The 16,198-nt window shown below is 37.2% G+C and overlaps 1 protein-coding gene across 1 annotated transcript; it reads left to right on the forward strand.

Annotated features, from left to right (window-relative positions):
* The first annotated feature begins 1,225 nt into the window (after nucleotides 1-1,225).
* LOC123762708 (PSME3-interacting protein) lies at nucleotides 1,226-15,740 on the forward strand. Its single transcript, XM_045749415.2, has 5 exons — nucleotides 1,226-1,381; nucleotides 8,660-8,861; nucleotides 9,279-9,404; nucleotides 10,012-10,211; nucleotides 13,769-15,740. Exons 2-5 carry the CDS (start codon nucleotides 8,668-8,670, stop codon nucleotides 14,002-14,004), a joined length of 756 nt encoding a protein of 251 aa, XP_045605371.1. The 5' UTR covers nucleotides 1,226-1,381; nucleotides 8,660-8,667; the 3' UTR covers nucleotides 14,005-15,740.
* The last annotated feature ends 458 nt before the right edge of the window (nucleotides 15,741-16,198 follow it).

The following is a 16,198-nucleotide window of genomic DNA, read 5'->3' on the forward strand; positions in this document are numbered from 1 at the left end:
CGAGAGGACGGGTTGATCAAATATACTTGTTGGCTGGTCACTAAGCTATTGTGGTGGTAATGCTTGTCCTCATATTTCTGTATAGTATTGTATTGTCATTTATTTGGTTTATTTTTTGTTTTTGTCTTCTGGATGCTTCAGCTGCTAATAGACCTTAAACGTTAATCCAAAACAACCATTTAGACTTAACCCGTGATCAGAACACACCTTCTTGATGCCAATTTGGATAATAGTAATTATATGGTTCACCTATTAATTATGGTTTCCTATAATCGAGGACAGAAAGCCTAATTGTTAGATGAATTATTATCGAGGTTCCCCCTGGGCCATGGACTGCTTTTTCCCAAGATGAAACCCACAGGTATAGTTGCTTAATTTCGGGGTACATATTTATTTGCTAGGTGAACAGGATACTCAGTTGAAAGGAAACGAGCCCAACAAATGGAATGCATTAAGCAATGATGTGGTGGAGGCAGACTCTACGTTCAGATTCAAATGTAGATATGATAGAGGCCAATAGACTCCGGAATCTGTACACCAAGCTCAAGTTCATGTTTATTGAGACAATAAAGAAATATATCTCAAAGGGTTAGAGTAGCTTAGGCTATTTCTAGCTTTTTCACGTTTTTGCACGTGGCTACTACAGCTGGATATTGTGAATTTGTTCTTGATTGTTGACAGAGCCTTTGAGTGTCGAGGAATTGGCTGAGGCCGTATGCCTAAGTGGTAGTGAGGAGGACAGACAAGATGATAACCTGTACACTATTTGGTTGACGGATGAGAGGCGGGACCAGTTTTTTTTTAGTTTAGTTCATTTATTATGCACCCCATACCCATCTTGTGGGCGGTAGTGGAAAGGGTTACAGAGCCACATAATGGGTTCAGGGACTGAACCCATTATGTGGCTCTGACTGAACTGAACTGAACTGTTCAGGGACTGAACTCCACAATTCATTTAGCTAAGCAAGTTACAAAGGCGGGACCAAAGAGCCAAAGCTCAATCCCTGCAAGCCGTCTCTTTCCCGGCTGGAGATCCAAGATCCGATCGGTTGTGAGCCGAGAACGTAGACTACTGTGGTATCACAATACAATATATATATGACCGATAATAAATACAAAATCGATATAAATTAAAGATCAGTAATATTTTTAATAATTCTGTAGATAATAATACATTATATACGTTCCACAAAGGGTAATCTCTAAACAAAAATAATCTGGAGAATATGGGAAGTTAAGAGAGCAGCTGAGGAGTGTAAACAGGCCGGGAGGCGAGGGGACGGAGACAACCTCAGGTTTACCTTAAGACAGCTCTTCCTTCAGTGTCTACTATCTATTTATTGGGACCTTAGTAAACCGGAATATATTGGTGCATTTTTCGGTAAGTTTTATTTTGAAATTATACAGGTAGAGGTCAGAAAATGGTTGGTTTCAATCTGGTTGGAAGTCGAATCCACATCACCACATACAGGTATTGGGGGGTTTTAGCTGAATTTACCTAATAGCCATTAACAGTAGTGGCCTCGACGAGGACAGGAAGCCGGCGGCTTGTCGAAGGTCCCCCCATTTGCCTTGAATAATAATTGTTTTGAATAGTAGTTGACGATAAAACGATACCTTTGTGGTCGGATGAAGCCAAAGTTAAAGAAACAATAACTGTACTTATTTTATTTAGCTATACATACTGTATATATTTTGGTTATTGATATTTCGTTTGGGCGATAAATTATGGTGGTTGCTTTATGCTGTTTATTTCTTGAATTAAGTGTGGAATAGGTTAAAAAAAAAAAGGCACCAAGAATATATATTTAATGTCATCATTACTTAAATAAATCTAACCTGTCCTAATCTAATCTGATTTAGCAAAAATAAGGTAATGGTCATGTATGGGGTCCTGTAGTACAGTGGTCCACATTCTTAAATCCCAATAAGGGATCTGGATTCAATCCCTAGGCAGGACAGAAATGATTGATGTTTCCTGTCACCTGATGCCTCCGTTTACCTACCAGTAAATAAGTACCTAGGAGTTAAGCTGCTGTTGTGGAATGCAACATGGCGAGTGTCAATAATTTGACCTATGGGGGGACCTCAATGCAGGCATACATACAGGCTTTCTGTCCCTGACAATGGGAATAATTTATTCAATGTGAGGTGGGAGACGTTATCCAATTACTAGCATCTAAAACCTCGGTAAAGCTTGAAGAGGCTATGTCATCAATACTCTTTATACAAACGTAACCTAACCTAAACAGTCAGGTACCAATATATCCCATGTACCTATTTATTGCTACACTAGATGAACAGAAGCTTCAGGTGTAAGAAAATGTGGCCAAATGTTTTGCCCTGATACAGAATCAAATCCGGGACCAACTGGTTACAAGTCAACTGCACTAATAATTCTACAACAGAAAACCCTAATATCTATTGTGAGGGAGAGAAAATGGCATTACACTTCGTGCCATTTGCAGTCCACTAAACCTAACAAATCTTACTTCACTAAACCTAACTAAACCATTACCTAAGTAAACCTAACATATCCTATTCCAATCTATCTTTACCTATTGTAACAATAATTTATACACTATATATACATCTCATAGTACAGTTGGTTTTATTCTTGCCTCTCAGGGATTCTGGATTCGATTCCCGGGTGGGACAGAAATGATTGGGGATGTTTCCTGTCAACTAATGTCTCTGTTCACCTAGCAGTAATTAGGTACCCCCGAAGTTAGGAAACTGTTGTGGGATTGCATCCTGGGAAGGGACAGTGGTTCAACCTTGATGGGGGGGGGGGGGGGGGGACTTCAATATAATCCTGAAGTGTGTATGTGTGTATTCACCTAGTTGTGCTTGTGGGGGTGAAGCTCTGCTTTTTTTGGCCTGCCTCTCAACTGTCAATCAACTGCTTCTAATACTACTATTTTTTTTCACACCACACACACCCCAGGAAGCAGCCCGTGACAGCTGACTAAGTCCCAGGTACCTGTTTACTACTAGGTAACAGGGGCATAGGGAGAAAGAAACTTTGCTCATCGTTTTCTTGCCGGTGCTTGGGATCAAACCCGGGACCACAGGATCACGTGTCCAGCATGCTGTCTGCTCGGTCACTGGCTCCCCAAACCTCCCCCCTGTGTGGGAAGTGTGTGTGTGTGGTGTGTGTGTGTGGTGTGTGTGTGTGGTGTGTGTGTGTGGTGTGTGTGTGTGGTGTGTGTGTGTGGTGTGTGTGTGTGGTGTGTGTGTGTGGTGTGTGTGTGTGTGTGTGGTGTGAGTGTGTGGTGTGAGTGTGTGGTGTGAGTGTGTGGTGTGTGTGTGTAGTGTGTGTGTGTAGTGTGTGTGTGTGTATACTGTGTATATATATATATATATATATATATATATATATATATATATATATATATATATATATATATATATATATATATATATATATATATATATATATAATATGTGTACGTCGTAATATGTCGTTACCTAGTAATCAGAACGCACTTCTTGGCCTAATATTCAAGCCCCAATTTGCCTAATAGGCCGAGTGATTTTCTTTATTTAAAAAAAATTCTAGTTGGTTTATTAGAATTATTATTATATTATATTAATAACATAAATTATTGACTTAATCATGTTAGTTTAGGTTAGGTTAAGATAGGTTATGTAGGTTAGGTTAGGTTCGGTCATACTGTATGTATGTAAAATAAATATATATATATATATATATATATATATATATATATATATATATTATTAAATATGACCGAAAAAGTAAGATTAATAATTCTAACACGAATTTTCTCAATCCTTCGTACATTATGCTTCACTGTTGGAGGTAAATCAAAAATCACTTCTCCAAAATTCATTTTTATTTCTAGTCTGACGCGACACGGGCGCGTTTCGTAAAACTTATTACATTTTCAAAGACTTCACAAATACACAACTGATTAGAACTTGCGTTTCCCTGATTTTATATCTACATTTGAGTGAGGTGGGAAGGGTGATGTGGCATTACATTTGAGTGAGGTGGGAAGGATGATGTGGCATTAACACAAGACAGAACACTAGAGGATATTAATAGGGTATTAAAAGTATCAACACAAGACAGAACACGAAAAAATGGGTATTGAATAGAAGTGTTTGTAGAAAGCCTATTGGTCCATATTTCTTGATGCTTCTATATTGGAGCGGAGTCTTGAGGTGGGTAGAATATAGTGGTGCAATAATTGGCTGTTGATTGCTGGTGTTGACTTCTTGATGTGTAGTGCCTCGCAAACGTCAAGCCGCCTGCTGTCGCTGTATCTATCGATGATTTCTGTGTTGTTTACTAGGATTTCTCTGGCGATGGTTTGGTTATGGGAAGAGATTATATGTTCCTTAATGGAGCCCTGTTGTTTATGCATCGTTAAACGCCTAGAAAGAGATGTTGTTGTCTTGCCTATATACTGGGTTTTTTGGAGCTTACAGTCCCCAAGTGGGCATTTGAAGGCATAGACGACGTTAGTCTCTTTTAAAGCGTTCTGTTTCGTGTCTGGAGAGTTTCTCATGAGTAGGCTGGCCGTTTTTCTGGTTTTATAGTAAATCGTCAGTTGTATCCTCTGATTTTTGTCTGTAGGGATAACATTTCTATTAACAATATCTTTCAGGACCCTTTCCTCTGTTTTATGAGCTGTGGAAAAGAAGTTCCTGTAAAATAGTCTAATAGGGGGTATAGGTGTTGTGTTAGTTGTCTCTTCGGAGGTTGCATGGCTTTTCACTTTCCTTCTTATGATGTCTTCGATGAAACCATTGGAGAAGCCGTTATTGACTAGAACCTGCCTTACCCTACAGAGTTCTTCGTCGACTTGCTTCCATTCTGAGCTGTGGCTGAGAGCACGGTCGACGTATGCGTTAACAACACTCCTCTTGTACCTGTCAGGGCAGTCGCTGTTGGCATTTAGGCACATTCCTATGTTTGTTTCCTTTGTGTAGACTGCAGTGTGGAAACCTCCGCCTTTTTCCATGACTGTTACATCTAGAAAAGGCAGCTTCCCATCCTTTTCCGTCTCGTAAGTGAAACGCAGCACGGAACTCTGCTCAAATGCCTCCTTCAGCTCCTGCAGATGTCTGACATCAGGTACCTGTGTAAAAATGTCGTCAACATACCTGCAGTATATGGCCGGTTTCAAGTTCATGTCGACTAAGACTTTTTGCTCGATGGTACCCATGTAGAAGTTTGCAAACAGGACACCTAGGGGAGAACCCATGGCGACCCCATCTACTTGCTTATACATGTGCCCATCCGGGCTCAAGAAGGGTGCCTCTTTAGTACAAGCTTGGAGTAGTTTCCTCAGAATACTTTCTGGCATGTCAAGACTTTCTGGCATGTCTTGACATGCCAGAAAGTATTCTGAGGAAACTACTCCAAGCTTGTACTAAAGAGGCACCCTTCTTGAGCCCGGATGGGCACATGTATAAGCAAGTAGATGGGGTCGCCATGGGTTCTCCCCTAGGTGTCCTGTTTGCAAACTTCTACATGGGTACCATCGAGCAAAAAGTCTTAGTCGACATGAACTTGAAACCGGCCATATACTGCAGGTATGTTGACGACATTTTTACACAGGTACCTGATGTCAGACATCTGCAGGAGCTGAAGGAGGCATTTGAGCAGAGTTCCGTGCTGCGTTTCACTTACGAGACGGAAAAGGATGGGAAGCTGCCTTTTCTAGATGTAACAGTCATGGAAAAAGGCGGAGGTTTCCACACTGCAGTCTACACAAAGGAAACAAACATAGGAATGTGCCTAAATGCCAACAGCGACTGCCCTGACAGGTACAAGAGGAGTGTTGTTAACGCATACGTCGACCGTGCTCTCAGCCACAGCTCAGAATGGAAGCAAGTCGACGAAGAACTCTGTAGGGTAAGGCAGGTTCTAGTCAATAACGGCTTCTCCAATGGTTTCATCGAAGACATCATAAGAAGGAAAGTGAAAAGCCATGCAACCTCCGAAGAGACAACTAACACAACACCTATACCCCCTATTAGACTATTTTACAGGAACTTCTTTTCCACAGCTCATAAAACAGAGGAAAGGGTCCTGAAAGATATTGTTAATAGAAATGTTATCCCTACAGACAAAAATCAGAGGATACAACTGACGATTTACTATAAAACCAGAAAAACGGCCAGCCTACTCATGAGAAACTCTCCAGACACGAAACAGAACGCTTTAAAAGAGACTAACGTCGTCTATGCCTTCAAATGCCCACTTGGGGACTGTAAGCTCCAAAAAACCCAGTATATAGGCAAGACAACAACATCTCTTTCTAGGCGTTTAACGATGCATAAACAACAGGGCTCCATTAAGGAACATATAATCTCTTCCCATAACCAAACCATCGCCAGAGAAATCCTAGTAAACAACACAGAAATCATCGATAGATACAGCGACAGCAGGCGGCTTGACGTTTGCGAGGCACTACACATCAAGAAGTCAACACCAGCAATCAACAGCCAATTATATTCTACCCACCTCAAGACTCCGCTCCAATATAGAAGCATCAAGAAATATGGACCAATAGGCTTTCTACAAACACTTCTATTCAATACCCATTTTTTCGTGTTCTGTCTTGTGTTGATACTTTTAATACCCTATTAATATCCTCTAGTGTTCTGTCTTGTGTTAATGCCACATCATCCTTCCCACCTCACTCAAATGTAATGCCACATCACCCTTCCCACCTCACTCAAATGTAGATATAAAATCAGGGAAACGCAAGTTCTAATCAGTTGTGTATTTGTGAAGTCTTTGAAAATGTAATAAGTTTTACGAAACGCGGAAACCGTGTCGCGTCAGACTAGAAATAAAAATGAATTTTGGAGAAGTGATTTTTGATTTACCTCCAACAGTGAAGCATAATGTACGAAGGATTGAGAAAATTCGTGTTAGAATTATTAATCTTACTTTTTCGGTCATATGTAATAATATATGTCTACAGGAAAGACTGCTACCAAAATATACTAATATATATATATATATACATATAGTTAGTTTTTACTAAAATTTAAAAAAATGGTAATAAAAAATGGTTTAAAAATAGAGGTGGTACCCCTATTTTATATATATGTCGTACCTAGTAGCCAGAACTCACTTCTCAGCCTACTATGCGAGGCCCGATTTGCCTAATAAGCCAAGTTTTACTGAATTAATATATTTTCTCTAATTTTTTTCTTATGAAATGATAAAGCTACCCATTTCATTATGTATGAGGTCAATTTATTTTTATTAGAGTTAAAATTAACGTAGATATATGACCGAACCTAACCAACCCTACCTAACCTAACCTAACCTATCTTTATAGGTTAGGTTAGGTTAGGTAGCCGAAAACGTTAGGTTAGGTTAGGTTAGGTAGGTTAGGTTGTCGAAAAAACATTAATTCGTGAAAACTAGGCTTATTAGGCAAATCAGGCCTTGCATAGTAGGCTCAGAAGTGAGTTCTGGCTACTAGGTACGATATATATATATATATATATATATATATATATATATATATGCGAGACCCGATTTGCCTAATAAGCCAAGTTTTACTGAATTAATATATTTTCTCTAATTTTTTTCTTATGAAATGATAAAGCTACCCATTTCATTATGTATGAGGTCAATTTATTTTTATTAGAGTTAAAATTAACGTAGATATATGACCGAACCTAACCAACCCTACCTAACCTAACCTAACCTAACCTATCTTTATAGGTTAGGTTAGGTTAGGTAGCCGAAAACGTTAGGTTAGGTTAGGTTAGGTAGGTTAGGTTGTCGAAAAAACATTAATTCGTGAAAACTAGGCTTATTAGGCAAATCAGGCCTTGCATAGTAGGCTCAGAAGTGAGTTCTGGCTACTAGGTACGATATATATATATATATATATATATATATATATATATACACATACATACATACATACATACATACATACATACATACATACATACATACATACACGCACACACACAGACACACACACAGACACACAGACAGACAGAGGTCTCGGAACTGAGAGGAATGAGCTACGAGGAAAGGCTAAGGGAGCTGAACCTCACAACCCTGGAAAACAGAAGAGTAAGGGGAGACATGATAACCACCTACAAAATTCTCAGGTGAATTGACAGGGTGGACAAAGACAAACTCTTTAGCACGGGTGGAGCACGAACAAGGCGGGACAGGTGGAAACCTAGTACCTAGATGAGGGACAGAGACGTTAGAAAGAATTTTTTCAGTGACAGGGTAGTTAACAAATGGAATGCATTAAGTAGTGTTGTGGTGGAGGCTGACTCCATACACAGTTTCAAATGTAGATGTGATAGAGCCCAATAGGCTCAGGAATCTGTACACCAGTTGATTGACAGTTGAGAGGCAGGACCAAAGAGCCAGAGCTCAACCCCCACAAACACAACTAGGTGAGTACACACACACACACACACACACATGAGTTCTTACATTCTTGTACAGCCACTCTTTTTTTTTTTTTTTGTAAATAGAAAAAAAGACATTGTATAACTTTTTCTTTTTAATGTTTTTTGGCCTGTTAACACATTATAATTTTGCATGTGCAATACTAAAATAAAACATAAAGTTGTACTGTAATATATATGCAGATTGCAAATTACAAAGTATAAAGTCTAGAATAAATTTCAGGCAGAAAAATGAGTAGTGGCTTTATAAGTGAGAAGGATGTTGAAGAACGACGACGTATTAGGCAAGAGAACTGGGAAAAGACTCGAGAGGAAAATGATCCAGAGGAAGCTCCCGAGGAACCACCTCCAGATCCTCGCCCATTGTTTGAACGTCTTCAAGAGCAGCGTCAAAAAAAGCAAGAAGAATATGATGAAGCTCACAAGTTGGTGTTGCATGTTTCAGTTGAATACATTGTATATTGCCTGTACAGTACTACCTCAGTTGAGTTGAATACATTGTATATTGCCTGTACAATATTTGGGAAGACTTGTAGTGTCACTTACATAGAGATTTGTAGTATTATTGTGTAAATTGGTGTACTGTATAGTCATTAGTGACAAATGGAGGTACTGTACCTTATTACGTAACTACAGCTGTATTAGCTAATACTGAAGGTTAATTGCGAATTACACACGTAATGGTGTTATACTAAGCTCATTTGCATCATTAAGTAAATTAAGAAGAATATATATGTATATTTGCAGTTCTTTTTATTTTATTTCTTATAAGATAATTCTTACTGAATGTTTGCAAATAATCATATTTCTGTATAGCCAATACAAAAAAAAAATATTTACAGATTCAAAAACATGGTGCGAGGGCTTGAAGATGACGAGGTGGACTTCTTGGAACTTGTTGATCGCAGCAAGCTACAGGAGGAGATACGAGTTCGCACTGAGGAAAACACTGCCATGGCTGAATACAGGTTACATAGCTTTCATAGAAAATACATTTTTAGATTTTTAAATTTTTTATTTTCAAAAACCATAGTTTGTCAGCTAGTCTTTAGCCATTCAGACATTGATTTTTAATGCTGTACTTGGATGTGCTGTTCAACATTTTACATGCATAATATCTGTTTTCATATGTTTCATCTGGGAACTCTCATTATTTAGGGTTTAGCCTCGTGTAAATTTTCCCTCTTTCTCCAAACATGTCTTTTCAGATACTGTTTTAAAGGAATTTTAAATTAACATTTAAAATATACTAGGCATCAATCATACTGTACTGTATTTGCTTGGAAACATCACATCGTGTAAGTTGTACAACACCACAATAATCTCTTATTTTTTTCAATTATGTAAACTTTCTCATGCCTTCTGGCAATTTGTCTATTAATATTACAATGCATAAATGGCAACTACTAATCTTAAGGATAGATCTGAAATGAAGTTTATATTCTATATATACTGTACAGTACTAGTACTGGCTGACAGTCAGCATGTGAAGTAATGGACTATAGGCAACATGATATTCGAATGTGAAAGAAACAGTAAGTTGTATTTGCCAAATTTTTTTCTTTATTCACGCAGGAAAAAAGTGTCTGCCATGCAAAAAAATATTGCTGAAGAAGAAATAAGAGCAGAATTGAAAGTCTCAGAATTGCGGAAAAACCCTGGAGGAAGTAAGAAAACATCACACGTTACCCTCTTGGCAGGAGCAATAAAAAGAAAAACTAGTGATGATGATAAGAACACAGAGGAGGCTGGTGAATCCAAAAAGGCAAAATCTGGTGAGTTTAGCATAAGATGTGTTTATGATTTGTATACTGGTGAAGATAAGCTTGAGAGACTTTTCATTAAAATAAATATGCTCTAATGTGAACTATACTATTCTTGTGATTTCTACCTTATAATGTATGTGCTTTTTGTTTAAAGTATATAAATGGGAATTACAAAATCCTTGATACTACATCTTTATCTTCCTTAATATTTGGTTTGTAGACATTGACTTTGCATCATCGAGTCACTTTAGATGGTCATTACAACCTAAATTCTCATGTGTCACTTCACATTATTAGAACTTTAATTCATTGACTTCTAGTGTTGTAGCTTCAGCTACCTTTCCAAAATTGAAAGAACAGTTCAACAGTATGATTTTTTTTTTTTACACCGATACTGGTCTTACTAGTACTAAGGATTACCGGAGGAAATCACTTGGCTGTGAGTTGAGTTGTAGAAAGCTCAAATCTACTCAAAAGAGTATTTTCAAGTCCTCCTTGTTAATTCTAAAATTACAAAAAAGTGCCATAACAAATTTGTAGTTGTCTTATCTGCTTCATACTCCTGTCACCAGACGGCAGCACTTAAATTATAACACATTTCACCTCAACAAGCCCCCTTACATTCATACCTCACTGTTAATCATGCACGTGAAGACAAACAAAATTTAATTATGCTGAATGCTTTATTCATGTATTGGAAAATTAGTTTCTTAGTACATAGTGAATCCATGTCCATCTGTATACAAAATTCACTTGTGTTTCAGGTCTGTGTGTGTTACACATGTGTTTGCTCTGGTTTGTTTACATCTGGTTGTGTTTTGTTTGATTAGCGTGCACTATTCTTTCATAGTCCACTGTTACTTTAGCTTATAGAGTGTAGGTGATTAATGCTGGATACCTGGATGCTGTCATGCTCAGATGAGATGAGACTGCTTGTTTGCATTTGCTACTGCTTTTCATGGTGCATTCACACAGTCACATAAAGGTTAACAAGGACAAGATGCCTGCTATGCTCAACCAGTCTAGTTGTCTTGACATGTACAATATTTACCACTGCAAGCATCAATAAAGACAACAGCTGCCTGTAATGACTTTGCGTACACCTCCAACAATGCCAAGGTTGTTGGATGTCTCCATAGTTGTCGTTTAATGTATATATGACTGGGCCAAGATAAGAATGTATGAATGTGAAGGTAAGACCCAAAATATATATATATATACTGTATGTATGAAAATTCAAATTTTTGGATGAAACCTACATCCTTTCTCAAGGTATTGTATACAATGTTCTGAAGAAGATTCAAGTAGTTTGCATTTATAAATCTGGCAGAGTGCCTCATTTGGCATCCTTCATTAGATGTTGTGATTGTGTTCCCTCGGGACGTCGAAGTTTCAGAAGAACGCCCAAATATCCTGATTTCTGGGAACATGTTCTGCAGAATCATTATCCCTGCTCTGCACATCACAAGGTCTGAGCTTATGTGAATTAATGTGATTAGTTAGTTTTGCTTCTTTACGAATAATTTTACGGTTAATTGGATCCACTTTACTAAAAGATTTATTGCCCTTTACTGTCCTTATAGAATCTATAATTACTCCTATTAGGCATATCTTTGATATTTGAGCAGTTGTATACAACTCTACCATTATTAAATAGTAGAATTATCCAGAGTAGGGACAATGATTCCGTGGTACCCTGTCCACAGTTCCCATAAATCAGGAAAATTGACAATTCTTTTGAAGCTGCGATGTCCTTGTGGAGCATAATCACAATGGCATCCAATGATGGGCACCAAGTGAGGCACTTTGCCAGATTTATAAACAGAAACTCGTAGAATCTTGTTCAGAACATTTTATACAGTACCTTTTTAGGTACTGTATAAAATGAAATACATTAAGGAACCCCTGAATGCAGTGTGCATTTCCCCTCTGCATCGCCACGCTGAGGCGCTGGAAAAGAAAGCTGGTAGCTCTAGGGTCCCCTTGTTGTTTCAGTGAGCTTAGAACCCAGTTCCTTCAAAAAACTAGTAGTACTTTTACCCCAGGCGCCAAGTGTCTCAGAAGCAATGGGGACAAAATTGTAGTGGTGACCAGTTCTCTGTACAGTACTTTCTGGATTTGGCTGCTTCCCTGTGGGTGGCAGTGCCCCCTGGTTGTGCAGCACTGAGGTCAATGTAGGTGTTAGCCAGGGTTGATAAGCACGTGTAGTCCCGTACCAACTGCTTGCCGTTCTTCCAGGGGTTCACTGTGATACTATCCGGGTGACCAATAAGAGCATCAGAGTTACGGGGCGTTACGATATACTGCATATATAATAAATATATATATGTTATATATATAAATATATATATATATATATATATATATATATATATATATATATATATATATATATATATATATATATATATATATATATATATATATATTATTTATTTATTTATTTAGTGCATTTGCATCTTGTCCTTCATTCAAGCACTGTGGCATTGTAGTAAGTTTTGCCAATGTAATTATGCAGATTATGGCATTCATCTAGTAGATGAAAAGAATATATGCCGATTAGTTTAAGTTTTGTTGACAGTGTGTGAAAGATAACTTCTGAATGTGAACATAACCAAGGTACAGTAATACAGTAGTGTTGGGGAGAGGAAGAAACTCAATATGTAAAATAGGGATTAATGGAGAAATCCTTGAAGTGGTTGAATTGTGTAAATACCTGGGCTCTGTAGTTTACACGAGAGAAATTTGTGTAGGAGAGATGAAAAGAAAAGTAAACCAAGAAATAAAATGGTTGGAGCATTGAAAGCATCAAAGCAATGACCTATCCTTATTTGCATGTGTGTAATGCTGGTGTCACTTGATCATATAAAAGTGTGTGTGTTTGTGCTGTAGAAATGGACAATCTAGAATGTATTTATGGTGTTAGAAATATTTGAGAAATTAAAATGTTATAGAAAGATGTAGAATACAAAAATCTGTATAGCATAAGACTGAGGAGAGCAGGCTAGATCATATCGAATGATGATCAAGTGTGAACAGAACTTGAGAAGTGGTGGAGAAATGAGGCTAGATAGAACTATTTTGATAATGAAATGAATATTTTGCATATTAATGACAACTCTCAGGAAGCACAGGAGGTTGCACAAAGCTGAGGGTTGTTGCTGTAGCAAGTGCTGCTTCTTCATGATGCTGCAACATGTATTGTGGAAGATATTGTGAATGGCTGAAGTCTCTCTTTGGATATTTGTATTTTGCTTTCCAGTTTACTCTTATTTCTTCCATGCTGATGCCTTCACACCACGCAGAAGTAGGAAATGGGGCAGTAATGATACCTAATTTTAACCTATGCTCGCTGCTTATATTATTGCATTTATTACAATAATTTTTTATTGATTTGACAGTTCAACAAAATAATTTTAAATATCTGCATGAAATTTGAACTGAATCCAAAGAAAGCTTTAGTTCAGTATCTGTCCTGTTTACACATTATCTAAAGTTGTACATGAATTAAGGTTATACATGGCTTATTGAATTGCTGTAGCATAATTTTGTTCTATATCTTTCAGAGTTGTCCAGCCAAGGAAACACTGTGGCAGTCCATCCAGTCACTGGAAAGTCTGGCTTTCAATGTATTGCTGTTTTGCCTGGATTAGGTGTCTACACAGATTCTAGTGATTCTGACAATAATATAGACTCAGATAGTGATGAGGATGATGAAGTTCAAATTCCTCGGCAGCCTCGAGATATCACAGGTCGTATTGTGAAGCCTGCAACACAGTGTACTGGCCAGTCTGGCTGTTGATAAAGACAAGAATTGTTAATAAAAAATGAATAAGAGCAATGAATGCCCCAAGTTGAATGATGACGGTCTAGGTGCCATTCTTACGGGTATATAAAGATGAGCTGTTAACAGAACAAGAATAGTCAGCTGATCACTCATTTTGCTTATGACTAAGTACATGGGAAACTGCCATCATTGAAAGCTCTCTTTCTGTACTGAATATTCAAACCAAATGTTTATTATAAAGTTTTTAAAATTACAGTTGGTACTTGTAACCAGTTATTTTATTATTTTAAAGTATAATTCAAATAAGTAAAATTGAATAACTTGTAATAGTGACTAGTTGCACTAATGTTACATTAGCAAATGTATCAATATTTATGCGATAAATTTGTGCATTATATGTACAAAAATTGCTGTTCTGCCTGTTTAAAATAAAATTAACAATCAATACTGAAACGATGAAATTGTTATTTATTTATAATTTTGAAAAGATTTTATTACCAAAATAATATTGTAGATCTTATGAGTATCACCGCCATTTGTCATAATTCCCCCCAAAAATGCAGCACATGATACTGAAGCAGTAAGGATATGAAGTCACCACTAGATGGCATGGAGCCTGGTACAGTACTGTGCTGTTTCTTATCACATTTATCTTCTAGAGTATACAGTAATAAATAATAAGTACAGAGAAATTAGTGGAGTGAGATGTGTGTTATAATAGCAGTTGTGTTTAACACTAGTAACCATTTTTAGCATTACACCATATCTTTACTGGACCTGTTAATGGGCAGATTTAATCCCAGTGTATTTGCAGCCTTAAAGTTTTACACTTCTTAGATCTTATTCAAAATTACTGCTTACATTAATACTTACATCTGTGATGGTAAAATGAATAATTATCCCCGTATGTATGTGGACCTTACTAAACTTTATGACCAGTAGTGAAAACGGGAGGGGGGAAAAAAAGCATCTTTAGGGTGAAATTTTGAATAGATGAACAGCCAAAAGTGAGAAGTTAGATATAGTTTTAGAGTTTATTTTCAAGCAGAAATGCTCTATAGGAGCATAATATTGCAGATAAAAGAATGCTCAGTTGAGAATGTATGAGCAGACGAGAAGTCCAAGACAAATCCAAGCTGCATAGGTTTCAATAACTGACCTACATAAAGCTAATTTGTTAGGCACGTGACTGTTCTGATGGAAAAGCTAAACAAAGAATTATAGGAGTAGGCCAAAGTCCCCTACTTGTTACTGGAGAACCCTCTTAGTAATTGGAATTACCCTTACCGGAACAGGTTTGTGTGATATAGAAAGGACTGCATCTCAAAGTTCTGAAGCAATAATGTGACTGGAAGACAGAAATAACTTATTTACCACTAATTCCAGTCCACTGAAAGAATTCATCTTCCAGCTCGTATACCATATAAATAGTCCCCTCCCCATTTTTGTTCTATCTGCCAGATAATTTAATACTCCCAGATGTTAACTGTGGAAAGAAGAAATTCTTGATTAGTTATAAGAGTGAGTATAACGACAGTGGAAGGGACCTAGCAAAGCCTCACCTGTTTAGGCAATGTATCATAAACATTGTTGGAAATGAGGACTAATACACTACTGTAAATTGCTATACATATTGTAATATTTACCATTATTATTCCAATAAAAATGTCATAACTGATGCTCCTCTACTATTCTCTCTTAAACTTTTACTTGTACTATGGTATCATTATGAAATAAAATTTAAAACCATTCTTGTAATTTTTTACTAATATTTATCTATGTAATGGGCACTTTAAAATCAGCTGTCCCTGTCAAGGCCACTAGAGATGGTGGCCCTCAGGTAAATTTCCCTAGGTTTAAACTCTAGGACTAGCATATGATTGTTTGCCACACTTTCGGGTGCTACAAAAATGTATAGAAACGTTTTTGTTGTATAGTTTTAATGCAAACTTATATGAACTTCTCATCTGCTTAATAACATCAGCATGAGTTTGCAATGGTTTAAGGAATTCTATATCTAGTGTGTACCAGGTATTTTGGAAAGATACTTAGGCTAGCAGAGCATTACTTAATAGAGATAATTTGCAGAAACAACATACAAGTGATAGAAATAAAAGCTTCTCAGGGATATTTTGCAAAGTACCGTACAGTATGATATTAGGTGCAATATTTCTTGCGGCTTAATGTGCGTTTATTTTTCCTACGTGAT

Source organism: Procambarus clarkii, chromosome 5 (assembly GCF_040958095.1).
Source record: "Procambarus clarkii isolate CNS0578487 chromosome 5, FALCON_Pclarkii_2.0, whole genome shotgun sequence".
NCBI lineage: Eukaryota > Metazoa > Arthropoda > Malacostraca > Decapoda > Cambaridae > Procambarus > Procambarus clarkii.